Raw genomic sequence first — 14,935 nt, forward strand, 5'->3', positions numbered from 1 at the left:
GCATTTTTTCCCCACCACAAATTAAAAGGTATGTCTGAAACATGACTCTGCATATCTACATTTAGACACTACAAAAGTAATGCATTCATTTTCATGCAAAGTTATTATTTTGGAGTTACGGGGCTAACCTGAGGGACCTGGGAGTAGGGGGTCAGAATTCACCAAGGTCATCATTAGGACAAGGGGAAAAACATCAAAATTGTTAGAAATATCAACAAACTAACATATTCAACTAAACCTTTCTTTTTAGATTTAGCTCAATATTCCTTTACATACAGAGTGCAAAACACCAAACTATTACTATTCATAGCAAGGAAAACAGACATGTGGAGTAACAGCAGTGTTTTGTTGCCCTGGAAATTGGTTTAATTTTATAATGAATTAATAAATCTATGCCAAGACCATTTATCAATGTTTATTTTAGGAGTAACTCAACTGGAGTCAGAGAGCTACATCATGTTTGACTTCATCTCTTTTACTAATCTTAGAATATACCCAGAAGTCAACAACAAACAGTACACGCAAACAGCTTCTGGTTTTATTTCTGTCCCTGGAAGGGGTAATTTGACAGCCACACAGCTGCTTTTATGAGTAACTGCCTTATGTTGAAATGTTACAAAATCAGCATTCCAACAATAGACTCTGTTATCATCAGAAACAAAAGGCTGGAGTGCTGATTGTACCAGAACTGCAATAATAGTTTGGTTTATCCACATTAGTTCACACATAACTGAGCAAAACAAATGCTTCACTTTATACATTGCATGCAACAAAAATGGAAATAAGAGAAAGAAAGAGAAAAAGAGAGAGAACATGGCTGAGCAGAACCTCACTGGTTGTTTCCCCTGCTGATAAACCTGCACAAAATGAGTCCCACCATTGCTCCACCTTCCCAGCTGATCAGAAGCAGTAAACATTTGATTTAGGCAGGGAAGTGTGAACAGATGAGCAGCTCCATAAAACCCCAATGCTACAGCAGAGCAGAGATCTCAGTTGGTACTTCTGTTACACCTCAGAGGTTGCTTAGCCCGGTGTAGTTTAAAGACTTCTTTAAAGTTTGGAGATATCCTCTGTATAAGAAACTTTAAAAAATGAAAATCTATACTGTTATGGACCAATCACTGTACTGGGTCAAAATTTTAATTGCTGCACTACTCTATATACAGAAGAATTAACAGAAAGTCCAAAGGAAACTGGGGCTACAAACATGCTGCAGGGATGCTCCACTGCCTGGTTAGAGCCCCTGGGGCACAGCAGGGAGTCAGTTACTCCAGGAAAAAGGCGGAAGGCATGCACTCTTCATTCCACCAACCAAATAGGAAACCAGGGAGACATTGTGACTGGCTGGGGATTATTAACCCATAGGGGGGTTGTTCCACATCAGTCACACACAAAGCAGGTTTAGGATGAAACACAATGGAAGTATTTTTACTGGCACTAAAAGAAAACCTCATTATACTGGCAAACAGCATCCCAGTTCTAAGGTGTTATAGATTAAAACCAATGTTTGTATGACTCATTTTTTAAATACACAGTTAGTGTATATGAGTTCATAGCCTACTCTGCAAAAGAAAAAACTCACATTGCCATTGATAATAACATATGATTCAATTCCAGCTCTAGGGAAAATATTTTGATAACATTCCATTCAAAGAAACATTATTCAGTATGACTGCCTCCTCTTGTGTCAGAAGCAGGCATGAGGAAAATGGGAACCTTTAAATCTTTTCAAGTGTATACTGCAAAGCTAAACTCTCCCTTGATACCCAAAAATCAACAATATCTGTGTTGCAGCTATTTTACAAATGTACTATCTCAAAACTAACTTTCCTCAGAAAAGTCTTTTATTTAAAGAATAACTTGAGGGCAATAAACAAAAATATTACTTCACCATTAATCTCCAAAGGAAAAAAATCCCTGTCATCAACCAATGGCTTGGTTTGAAAGCAGCCTCCCTATTAGGGAGAATATCAAGCCTGTTATGTAAGATGAATCTTAGATGTAGCAAAGTACTTCTGGATTAAAGATCCAGAACTAAGCTGGAGCTGTGGCAGGTTCATTTAAATTAGATTTTTTTTTCAAGAGCAGTATCTAAATGCAAATAAACATTTTCTAACACAAAACAGAAATCAATTTTTAACACAGGCCAGGTAGTTGCTCAGCAATGTTAACTCAGTGTAGTGTTTTCTCATTCCCAGAATTAGTTGGTGCAGGAATAAGATGCAAACATGGAATGGAAAGATGAACACGGCACGATGGAGCGCGGAGTCCACGGGAGCCACGTGACACGATGGAGCAATGACTTGTGTTACATGGCCCGGAGATGAGGAGCAGTATCCAATCTGACCATGCTGGGATGCTAGTGGGAATTTGATTTTCATGACTCTTAGAATGATGGGGCTTGTTACGTTTGGTGTTTTGTGTGCGGTGACGTTTGCTGATCGCGTGACACTGCAAAGGCCTCAGGTGTGCAGAGGCCGTACCGTGCTTGTGAGGGATTATTGGAGCAGCATGCGGAGAACCTCCCGCGGGGAAACGCCTTTGATTTTTGCTGCCAGGCATCCGAAATTTAGAGAAACTCAGGCTAGTTCATTTATAGATACTGGGGTTTTTTGGCAACAAAATTCTCTAGTTGCCCACACACCAATGCCATGAGGCTTGACCTTATCCATCCAAATAAACGGAGCCAATTTAAAGGCTGATGACCCACCAGCAAAATATCAAAGTATTGGCAAATGTTCACAGGTATGGATCATGCTCTTACCTGGCCTTCCTGGAACACCTGGTGGGCCAGGGCTACCTTTAGGACCTTCCAGAGGTGGCCCTGGTATTCCTGGTGGGCCTGGTGGACCCTGCAGACCAGGGAATCCCTGGAAACCTGGTTCTCCCTTTGGTCCTGGAAGTCCAGGGGGTCCTGGTGGGCCAGGTAACCCCAGTTCTCCTTTTTGCCCTGTAAAAAGTCATGTTTGTGAATACTGTTACAAATTTATATGAAGCCCAAAAGGCAACTTGCAAAGCCATTTCTCTCTCTTGCAGAAGGCACAACTCCCCTTATTTGCAGGGTGAGACAGGGTGAAATTGTCTAATATTCAGAAAAGAGTGAGGGCTAATAATTCTTGCAGGAGAAAGCACCATAGCTTATAACACATTAAAAAGTCCTCCTAAGTCAGTGATGCTGTAATTCATAAACATCCTTGGAGACTGAAAGCCTACAAATAAGGCTTTCTGTGAAGCAACCTGTCAGTATTAAGACTTCATCCTTTTTTTGAGATGTTGCTGAAAATTAGGACAAACTTGCAAATTTTCAAATAAGCCTGGAGAATTTAGGAGCTTTAATTCTACCAGAGAAGAGCAATGTATCAAATACCCATACCTTCAAAGCAGCTTCATTTGTCATCTGTTGTATGAATGCTCTATTTACTGACAGCAATCAGCAAAGTTCCACACAATGCAATAGGGTATTGCTCTGTGTGCATTTATTTTGGCTGCATAATTGCTAATTTACAAAATACAGTGGTCAGTAATAAAATGTCTTTAATGCTGTGGTTAATTTAAAACAGTCTGCTGAGGAAAAAAAATACTTGTAACTATAGCATTCATTTGTTACAGAAAAATCAACACACCCTTCTTGTTTTTGGTGTGTAAATGTATTTGACATTGAACCTTTTTAACAAAGGCAACAGACAAGCTTTACCTGACAATCCTGGGAGTCCTGGGGGTCCTGGACGCCCAAAACCTGGAAGACCTGAAAAAAAAAAAAGAGATTTAGACAAAAATGAATATTTAGCTTCCAGGTCTCCAGGACTGAGAATATGAGGCTTAGAACAATGGAAGTCCAGTTCATCTAAATAAGTACTTCCTTGATTCTCATTCACTCACCAGTCTTCCCCAAAGTTGGAGGGTTTGCCATTGAATGCATCCGCAACTCTCATAACTGTTTCCACCCCCTCACAATCCACATTCTTTCATATTTTGGGAGTTACTATGTTTGCATTTTTGTTTGAAGATCTATCTTTAGAGCAGGGATTACACTGTTTATCCACTGTGTAACTGAGCTGAAGCAATACAGCTACCATGGAATACAGGAACAGGGGCTGGTGTTAAAGCCAGGTAATGAAATTCAGGAGAGCTGGCTGAATTCTTGTCCTGTGCTTCCCTGGCAGCTTGCCAGCACCCTTTGTGAGCCACCCAGCAGCCAAGAACCACTGGAACAGCTTTGAAGGTGTAAGGGCAATTACAGGAAAGAAAGAATAGAGCAAGCAGGACATGGCAATGCAGAGTGAAGAGGAGGAAAGAAACAGGAAGGACACCTAACCTGGTTCACCCTTCTGACCCGCTGGTCCAGGGATACCATCTCGACCAGGTTGTCCCTTTTCCCCTGAAGGACCAGGAGGGCCAGGACGACCAATATCACCTAAAACAGGGATGGAACACATCAGCACAGTCTTGCCTAAACTGCAGTAAAGAAAACCAGCATCCCCTTCACCACTATCTGAATCTAAAGGTATGGTAATGCAATAAAAGGGTGTAATCTTAAAAATAACCTTTCTCCCCTGACAATTCAGAAAAGCCTTTTAGGCCTGTGATTTTTCAAGCAGTCACTGTTTGCTAAAAATATAATGCTTCCCTTTAGAATAAATTAGGATTTTGCTCCCATAAAAACAGGTTAGACCACTGTAACACATAGCATAAATAAAGCTGGCAAGTACAGAAACAGTTAACTTCTTGTTTCAATAGCTAATGAATTGACAGCAAATACAAGTCCTCAAAATAAAATTAAAATTTGTTTCTTTGCTGTTTAATTTCAGTGAATTAAGTGTGTGCAATGGTGTTTGAGCAACCATGTACATATAGAAACATTTCCATGATGCTAAAAAGATAAGAAAGGAAGTTCCTTCATGTGTTATGTTTTTCACAGAAGCAGCTGATCTCTGCTGCACTGTCCATGCTCACCTACTGGCCCAGGTGGTCCAGGCAGGCCAGGATTACCTGGAGGGCCCTCAATACCTTTTGGTCCTGGAATTCCTGGTGTTCCTGTAAAGTACAGGCATTTCAATCAAATAATGAACAAAACTGACTTTTCAGCAGATCTTGAAATGCTACAATCTGAGATGCCCTGAGTAACAAATGAGCTAATTCTACCAAGATACTATATTTATGCTCATTTTGCAGATTTACAGTTGGTCAAGGAGACAAAATGGAAAGGAAAGAATGCATAGATACAAAACATACTGGTACAACTGTCCTCACTCCTACTCTCAAGCCTCCTCTTAACTGGCGAGTGCTCATGGCCAAGGACACAGCAACTCAACAGTTACCATTTTACAGACAGATGCTTCTGCTTGACAACAGATTGAAAGCATTATGAACTGGGATTGAATAGTCCTTCCCCAATCCTCTTTTCCCTTCCTGAAAAAGTAAAAATGGTCTTAGAGTTTACACTGGATTCTCACCCCTACAGCATGAGCTGAGTGGGAGGCAAGAGAAACACCTGCTCTGTTGCATGTCTGCTCTGACCAGCACCTGAGCTGACCAAGGCAGTGTCTCAATACACCTTGTGGCTGTTCAGCCTTTTAGGCATGACATGAAACAGAGGGTAAAAACTGTCAGGTTCATGGTCAGGTTTTGTTTTCTTCTGAGTTTCCTGCTGTCACGACCACAGCTGTAAATTCCCTAAGTTTCTGCATCAAACCATCTCAAGCATATTTGTAAAACAGCCTTTAGTGCTGTAAATGCAGCCAAGGTAAAGACTTTGTTTCTTTAAATTTTGAATGAAAAAACTGACAAACACCTGTGAACAACCACTATTAATATTTTTTAAAGAATAAAGTGCAAAACCTAATTTAATTATATTTCAGAGATTTCTCTTTAGGACACTTTTTTTTTTTTTGACAATTAATGATACAAAAAAACTGCTAAGTTTTCCAGGATGGCACTTTTTTACTGATTCATGAAGAAAAATATTGATACTTTTCTTTTTACCCTAATATTTGTGTTAGAGGAGATAAGAGTGAATGCTATGGAAAGTATTAACAAACACAGCTGCTCCATCCCCTCAGAGCAGAGGAACAATTTCAGAAGGCACTCATAAGAAGGCATTCTCACACTTTTGCAGTGACAATTCCAAGAGCACAAAGCTTAGAAGCAGCAGATTGCCAGAAACTCTGAGAAGCTGGAGTCTCCTCCAGTTACCCACTGTGTTTAGCTGTTCATATCAATATTAGCAAGAGGGGAAATGAAAAAAAAATCTGCTGAGGATTACCTGGGAATCCAGGAAGGCCTGGTTCTCCTTTTGCACCTGGACTGCCTGGAAATCCAGGCAAACCAGGATTTCCAGCTATACCTTTAGAGCCTGGACTACCTGGGTATCCAGGCAAGCCAAGATCTCCCTGGAAAACATTAAGCAGAAATAAGAACCCAGACTATTTAAGATAGGAAAGCCCTGATTGTATGTTCCCCATCCTACCATCACATCAAAGTCACAAGTATATTGTGTACACCTCTCCTCATAATGTCAATCATCTCAACACAAAATGAAGCAAAATCAGCAATAGTAGACACTTCAACAGTCTTCCCCTATAATTTTGTGTACAGTATTGTAGTTTTTCCTCAGAACTGGCCTATGTTAAAGAAAAAAGTATCTTCCTTTCTTCCAGGAGGATCAGAGTTTTTTACTCCATGATAATGCAGACTGTAAGACATTCTGAAGATCTTTTTGTCACTTTTTTGTGGGTGGCAGAACAGATAATGTAGGTAAATATTAATTAAAATACTTTATACAGACTTTAAAACTTTAAGCAGCAGTAACCTTGCTATATTATTAGTAATTTGTTCTTAAATGCATGTCTGAAATTTTTAGGAATTAACTACATAATTAGACAGGGGGACAATGATATTAATTGTATAAATCCCTAGCAACTACAAAAGTGTCACAGTGAAGATCAGGCTACTAAGTACATCCAACTTGAAAAGTCTGGTAAACAACCTTCTGCTTTAACCTGATTAAGTTATACATAAATATTTTCACCTTTAAAATTAGAAATTCTCAGCTGAAAAGTCAACCCTGCTTGTTACTAATAAATTTATACACATATTTACAGTTATACTTAGTATATATAAAGTAATAGTTGAGGGGGAAAAAAGTCAACACAAAATATAATTTCCTCATTTAATTTTAATTTAAGGATTTTGTAAAGGTACCTTTGGTCCAGGGGGACCAGGAATACCAATGCCTGAAAGACCAGGGTCACCTTTCTCCCCTTTCAGTCCAGGAAACCCTGCAGGCCCAGGCTGCCCTGGACGTCCTGCTAGTCCTTGGCTGCCTTTAAGCCCAGGGGGACCTGTCCAAAAGATGAAATGAAATTTAAAAAAATATAAATAAAATTTCTGCAGTAATTTACAGAAATCATTTGAAGTACAGTAACTGAACTAGAAAGGCCTAACAATTTGGCTGGCCTTGAATACCTAATTTTTTTTTAACTTTTAAAACCAAACTAAAAGAATTACCTAAAAATCTCCATTATGCATGTAGGGCTTCATGCAATCATCACTTTATTGCTATTACTGCATGGTAGATACAAGCAGAGTCATCTCAGGAGTATATAAAAGGACAACACTGGACCAAATAAAGTAAAATTCAAGCACAGAAACTAACCTGGAAGACCCATCTCTCCCATAGCCCCTTTTAATCCTGGAGGTCCTGTTGGTCCTGGCTGCCCAGGAAGCCCCATGTCTCCCTTGATGCCTAGGAAAGGTGTGATTGAGTTAATTAATGGCACTAATTACAGGTTTCTGATATCCATGCATTCTTATATGAACATGCTTATCATCTGATTACAAGCAATGGATTTGGAGTTGCTTTAGGCCTCATACTGCTCCTACTTGCTTTTCCACACTTATTTGTAGTAAAATATTCAACACCTTCATTTTGTTGCAAGCCAAGATTTGATCAGGGCTACTGCTGATTTGTTTTGAAATAAGTCTAATGAAATAGGTCAAATCTCAGCTCAGGATTCAGTCACCATCTGAAAGGATTCAGCACCGACAGGTGTGACATGGTCTCTCATGAGTTCCTCTGCAGAAAGAACACATCTTCCTTATGTGCAACAAGTATTCAGCAGCTTCTTTTACAGAATTCAATGCAACCTACAATGCCCAAACTAGTCTGAGTCCTGGGTGTTAACAATATTCCCCAAGCCCAACAAAATATTTAGAGCAAGGCCTACAGACACAGCAAGAAAAGACTCTCAAGATTTCAGATAAATTGTTACAGCTGTAGGGAGAAGTGGTGCAAAACAGAATTTGTTTTCTTAGTCCTTGCAATTCTTTAAAGCAAATATTTGACACCCAGACAGCCTTTACAATACATCCATCTGGCCATTTCCAAAATACAATGCTTAGCAATATATGAAATAAACCTATGAAATGAAAGTCCTGCTGGCAGGTTCTGCAGTCACGTTGCTTGCTCAAGCAGCAAGTATTTTAGCAGTCATCCTGAAAGACACCCAATCTTAATGGGATCAGTTGAAACCTGCTCTTGTGTCTGTTTGAAGGAAAGGGCTGCAAGCATGTGTTTGGATAATGACTCTAAATGTCCCAAAACTGTGCTGCAGTTTTAAGTGCAAATCCCTAAGCTTAGTTTAGATATAAATGGATTAACATCCCAACTCCATGATAAAAACACATGCAAATTTTTATTCATCAAAGCTGTCCAGCTGAGGCCTTGTTTACTGACCTGGCAATCCCGGCACACCTGGTGGGCCACTAAGTCCTGGTGGGCCTGGGTCACCTGGGAGACCTTGATAACCTTTCTGGCCCGATAAACCAGGAATACCTCAAGGGAAAAAGACATTTTATTACTATTACTTTCACTGCTACTGTATATTTTCTTTTACCTGAAGAGATCAGATGTAGCTATGGATGAGTAAAAAACCAAACAGGGATTTTTCTTCAGTAAATATAATTCCTCCTAGCTTAGCAAAGAAAAGTATCACAGAACACAAAGCATTTGCTCTGGCAAATTTATAATTACTACAGGAACAGAACAATATAGTAAGTAGAGAAAATAAGTAACTTCATGACTAATGCCAATATACTTCATTCAAGGGCTGTCTTCTGGATGAGTAGACTCCATTCTAACCTCTGCATTCATCCAGATTATTTATATACAAGTTAAATTACATTGCTACACCAAAATCACTTTGGGACTAATATGTTATAAAAAATAATGCAGGTGTTTTAGTAGATTTTTACGAATTCTATGTGTTCTACCCATAAGAACTTTGTGTTGCCCTGCTGACATAGTTAAACCTGCCTTCCACAGGAAAAGAAAAGAATTGTCAGGACCCTATCTAGGCTTGTGAGAAACTAACACAATAGGTAAATTAGGACAATAATGGCTGGGACAACATTAGGGAAAAGCATTCCAGCTCTCTCTAGGGTAGAATATTTTTTATTCTTCTCAAGACTAAATTAAGAGTTCAAAGGAGACATCAGAACCCTTGGTGGGGGAGGAGGGAGAAGCCAGCAAGAATGAGAGAACAGACTTGAAACAAACTTCCAGGCTGCCAACTTCTCAAGCAGAAACACACACAGAGATGACATTCAGCTCATAGGTGGTACAGAGAGACACCCAAAGGGAGAATAGAGGTGGTGAATGAGAAGATGACCTGAACAACTTCATCCTAAGTGGCAAAGGCTGAAGGACCTTTGAGACAGCAGGACAGCAGCTTTCAAAAGTCCTTCATGCTTAGGAATAATTCCTAGAAGAGTGAATTGTAATCCTGCTGAAAGCACCTTAGTGCTATTACAAAACTGCCATGTGCCAAGTAGTAGTAACAGCTAATGAGCAAGGACACTGCAGACTAATCATAAAGAGGAACTTGGTCACAAAATCCCTTTTAAAAAAGCCTAAATACAAGACCCTTAAACGACATCTATATTCCAAATTAATTTTTTTCTGTAAGAATGAATGAATAGTAATGGATTCAGTCACAGCTCACTAGAATGTGTAGAGGACAAAGCACCTCCTCATACCCGCATGCAAAGTTCCTTACCTGGAACACCCGGCTCGCCTTTTTCTCCTTTTGCTCCCAGCTGTTTGGGATCAAGTGTTCCTGGTGGACCTGGCAGACCTGCTTCACCTTTGATGCCTTTCTGTCCCACTGGTCCAGGAGGTCCTGGTGGACCAGGTAATCCACTATTACCTACAGAAGGTACAGCCAACAAAAGGAAAAAAAAAAAAATCCTTAATGTAGGCTAATGTATTTGTCATGCTTTGTCTTACACAGGCATTCCATGATTTCTTCATGAGGTTGGAATTCACCCAGCCGGAATTCAGGCAGTTTATGGAAGGTGTTCCACAGCACCTTTAGCCCTGGAACAAAGCTGAGGGAATGGAGTACACAGGGGTGTCTGCCAGCTCTGGGCTGCAGAGGAAGCAGCTGTGCCTGTGCTACCAGCACCAAGGGGTCACAACAGCCATGGCACCTTTTGATTCAGAGCCTCCTTGTTCTGGAGAGGTGAACTGGGTTTTCTTCTACCAAACTCTTTCAAAATTTATCTCCAACAAGGGGGTTGGGAAAATGCAGAGAGAAGAGACTCTCTCTGATACCTATATAGCTAATTTTCCATGACTCCATAACCCTAAGCTACCGATTTTCTTCTTTCTGCTGTTTTAAGCAGATTTCAAAACACTGCAGAAATATTGCCCTACTTCAATGCCATCAATCCAAAGGAAATGTTTCTAAAATAGCTAACAATTCATGACATCAACTAAATAGTGATTAAATGCTATGGCTTAAAAATGCAAAGCAATTCTGAACATCAGCACTGTCACAAGACAATAACTTAGGCAGGTCCCAGAAATTAAAACCTAGATGTTAGTATTACAAAACCTCTTTCAACACAGGAGAGGGAAAACAGCATTCTGTGTCCCTTTCAGGGGTGAATAAAACAAACATTACCTTTCAAGCCAGGCAGACCATTTCTTCCAGGAGTTCCTGGAGGCCCTGGAGGACCAGGAGCTCCCATGACACCCATCTCACCTTTGGCACCTAAAAGCATTGAACCAACCACACTGTCATTCTCAACAGAGACTCAAAACCTAACAGGTACCTTCAATTTGCTTCCCTGGATCTCTATGGTATTTATTAACCAACACATACCTTCAATTTGCTTCCCTGGATCTCTATGGTATTTATTAACCAACACATACCTGTTTTAAGGGAATTGCAAGCACTCATTTATTGTATAAATTAACATCAGGTAAAATGACACTTGAAAATTGTGCCAATTTTTCCAGTTAGGTCCTGAGAATAAAATCTGCACGGCTCTGCTATGGTAGAAAGCATGTTTATATCTCCAAGAGGTTCAGTTCTCTGGTTTGAAACACAAATACTAGTTGGAACAAACTTGACTCAAGTGAAAGGCAAGAAGACAATTAAGTATACACTACTTCTAGAATCTTTTGTATTGCTCCCTCAATCCAAGAGATTATCAAAATTCATTTTTAGTATTTCTATTTCAAAGGCCAAAACAGACTAGCTTAACCGAATAGTCCAACATTTAGAATAAGGAAATTAATACTTCAAACTAAGTAGCATTTATCATGATTTTCTTTAAAAACTTTTTATTTTTAATTATAGCAGTGACTAGAAAAAATATCACAAAATAAATTAGAAAAGTATCATAACAATAATGATCAAAGCCATATCTGAAAGTTATGAAAAAGTATAATGTGTGAAATATTTAAATCAAGTTACAGGGAGGAGTGAAAAGGTAACAAGGATTTTAATGCAACAAATCTTGTTACAATGTGTTTTTTTTTTTAAAGTATGAGGTGTAATGGTCACATATATCCAACTTTAAATAGGTAGGATAAACGCCTAAGCACATTAGCTGGCATGGCCAAGCATAAACACCTGTAACAGCAGTCTGGTCTTTCTCCACATGTAAAATACATGAACTTACCTGGAAACCCAGGTATTCCATCCCTGCCAGGGGGCCCAGGTGAACCCTGAGGTCCTGGTAGTCCAGGGGGTCCTGGATATCCTGGAGCTCCTTGGTCACCTGGAGGACCAGGAATATCGAAGCCTGGAGGACCTGGATCCCCTTTCTCCCCTGGAATGCCTTGCAGCCCTAAACAATGTGGTTAAGACAAAAGCTTTTAGCAAAAAGTCAGGCAAGGCTGAGATCTGAGTGTCTGGGTATGGTACTGTAGGAATAGTTTTAGTTGTAATCCATTCCTAACACTGCTGAAAATCCTGCAATTCTTCTAAAACCAATTATTTTTAATGGCTTTCAAGTGTTAGAAGGCCATATTCTCCTGAAAAGAAACATAACTAAAAGTTTACTAAGATGCAGCAAATGTAATTCAAATCTCAAAAGGAAAACAACTCTCTTCAAAAACATTTTAAGTCTAATTATTAAAAGAAAAAACGAAATTTATTAGACTAATTTGTATTTTAAAATCGGGCATTCAGATTCACATATTTCAATGAATTACTCAATTTTCCTACATTCTAAGATAACATCAGCTGAATATTTCTGAAGGTTAACAAAATTATGCACTGCAGTGTATTTTCCCTAAATGAAAAATAATAATTGTCAAAATATGCTTAGATTGTTCAAAGCTAATGTCCCTGGAGCTCCAGGCACTGAAGCAAGCAGGTGGCTCATTTCCCTCCAGTGCACAGAGTCAGTGAAGGTGCTCACCCTGGAAATGTAGCTGACCAAAAAGGAGAATTCATAAATCTCAAGTTAAGAAAAGGCTTTGGTAAAGAAACCACAGTACCTGGGGGACCTGAGGTTCAAAAGCCAACGAGTTAGAGCTCATCAGGAAGTTGAGACAGGTAGCAGTAAGCAGTTGAAATAGTCATTAAGTTAGGAAACAAAATAAAGCACATATAGATTAGAACAAAGACAAAAAACAAAAATCTATCTAAAGTTACTGAAAATAGATCTAAATACAAAGAATTCAATGCTAATGCAGCTAAGAGAAACCAGACTGCAAGGAAACTTTGAGATCTTTTTCAAAGTACATCCATCCCTGTATGCAGAAGCCACAAACAGGTATTTTCAAATACTGAAAGTGCATTTTAATTTTTTTTCCCCATCTCTCCTTGTCTGTATTCTCTACAAAAGTGGGGAACAAGCTTTTTCTGATATGCTTCTTAAAAAACTAATTTCTAGACACTGGCTTGGACCCCTCCTGAACACCAGAATACCCCCTATCAATCAGCTTCTCATTGATTGGCCTTACATTCTGTTAAATCCCTCCAAATATGGATTTTCAAAAGATGTTCCTTCCTTACTACACAAAAAAACCTTTCAATATTTCCCCCCATTCTTTTAGTTCTATTATGTAAGCACACATTGTTACACCACAGATGGTATACTGCACATTGAATGCCCTGGCACAGTCTGAGATAATTGACACCACCATGCCAAAACCTCATAAATAACTCCAAGGCAGCAGAATTCCAACTCTGGAATGGTGACCCTACTCTCAGCTGCAGGAACGAGTTTAGGAGTGATATCATGTGTTCTTTGCACTCTGAAAAGGGAGATGGAATTTTTTTGATGGCATAAGCTGTAGAATTGCATTTATTTAATTCTAAGCATGTTCCCCTCTGGCAGCAGCTTATCACTGCTTTAAATCCTGGTGTCATGTGTCTGGAGTGGCTATTTTGCACAGAAAAAGCACAGTCCCAGATGATGGACAGGGGATACACATGCTCTGTGTGCAAGGGCTTTCTATCAGCTAGTAGGAAAAAAAAGAGAACATAATATATAGGACAAACTCCATACCTAGAATGGTAAAGATATTTTTTCAAATATAAATTAATTCCAATCTAATTTCTGGTCTCAAAAATGTAACCACATCATAATTAGAACAATATAGACAACACAGTAAATTCTAAAGTAATTTGTTACATATTTCAAAAAGGAAAAAATGTTGACCTATTGCAAACTACTTGAATAAATGGTGATGCAGAGAAAGCAAAGTCTGAACAGAGGCTTCCTTCCAAGAATTTTCTAAATTACCTGAAAAACAGAGTCCCAGAAACTTTACCCTAATGCTGCATAAAGGATCAGAATCAAAACAGCCTAATAAAACACACGAGGGATGGGAGAAGGGAATGTAAGGCCTACTGCACAGAACAGAGACAGAGCAGTGCCAAGGGAAATCAGGATTTCTCAAGCAGAACCTTGCAGCATGCACCAGATTTCAGAGTCCCATGCTGTTAATAGCTACACTGATTAGTCAGTACAGACATGAAGAGTGAAAATAGAGGCATTTCAAATCCATCAACTCTAGTAATCATTGTGCATTTGTCAACATTGGTATTTTGCAGAATAAATTGGTGGTCACATGAAATCAAACTCTGGCTAGCACCAGAGAGATGTTACAGGAAGACAAAAGAACATGCATTGGATGAAACATTCAAACCCACATTAATCCATTCCCCCCCCCCCCCCCCCCCCCCAAAATTGTTTTTCAGTTTAGCCTCCAGTGCAGCTCAGGACCCTACAGTCAGCACAGCCAGGCAGGCACCCACTGCTGCCCCAGGGAACCCCTGTGTGCCTTGTCCCAACCCCTTCTGTCCCCTGCTCCCAGCACTGGGCACATCCCAGGCTTGCTGGTGCCCTGATCACGTGCTCCTTGCCCCACTCAGGAAGAACAGATTTAAACCTGACCCACACTGTGCATGCAAGCAGAATTGAAACTCCATGGGTCTGTTTACTCAAGTGCTTGTCCACCTTCAAGTTCAGCCCTTTGCTGAACCTCAGCTCACAGTCTGGATATGACCAACCAACCCATGCTCCGTGGTCCTAGAGCTGGCCATGACTTTGTCAGCATGCATTGCAAACAATGACAAGCCCAGTGCTGACACACAAACACGCTCAAATAGTGTAGCTCAGACATGCAACA

The 14,935-nt window shown here is 39.7% G+C and overlaps 1 protein-coding gene across 1 annotated transcript in view; it reads right to left on the minus strand.

Moving 5' to 3' along the window:
* The window catches only part of COL4A5 (collagen type IV alpha 5 chain), a 73,943-nt gene that overhangs the window by 12,476 nt on the left and 46,532 nt on the right, over window positions 1-14,935 (minus strand). The window contains exons 31-41 of the mRNA XM_059859062.1: window positions 11,971-12,138; window positions 10,965-11,054; window positions 10,056-10,205; window positions 8,735-8,833; window positions 7,655-7,744; window positions 7,201-7,340; window positions 6,263-6,389; window positions 4,954-5,034; window positions 4,316-4,414; window positions 3,695-3,745; window positions 2,765-2,950 (exon numbers count right to left, since the gene is read on the minus strand). Coding sequence (XP_059715045.1) covers window positions 2,765-2,950; window positions 3,695-3,745; window positions 4,316-4,414; window positions 4,954-5,034; window positions 6,263-6,389; window positions 7,201-7,340; window positions 7,655-7,744; window positions 8,735-8,833; window positions 10,056-10,205; window positions 10,965-11,054; window positions 11,971-12,138 — 1,281 coding nt within the window. The remainder of the gene's footprint in view (window positions 1-2,764; window positions 2,951-3,694; window positions 3,746-4,315; window positions 4,415-4,953; window positions 5,035-6,262; window positions 6,390-7,200; window positions 7,341-7,654; window positions 7,745-8,734; window positions 8,834-10,055; window positions 10,206-10,964; window positions 11,055-11,970; window positions 12,139-14,935) is intronic.

Source organism: Haemorhous mexicanus, chromosome 14 (genome assembly GCF_027477595.1).
Source record: "Haemorhous mexicanus isolate bHaeMex1 chromosome 14, bHaeMex1.pri, whole genome shotgun sequence".
Classification (NCBI taxonomy): Eukaryota; Metazoa; Chordata; class Aves; order Passeriformes; family Fringillidae; genus Haemorhous; species Haemorhous mexicanus.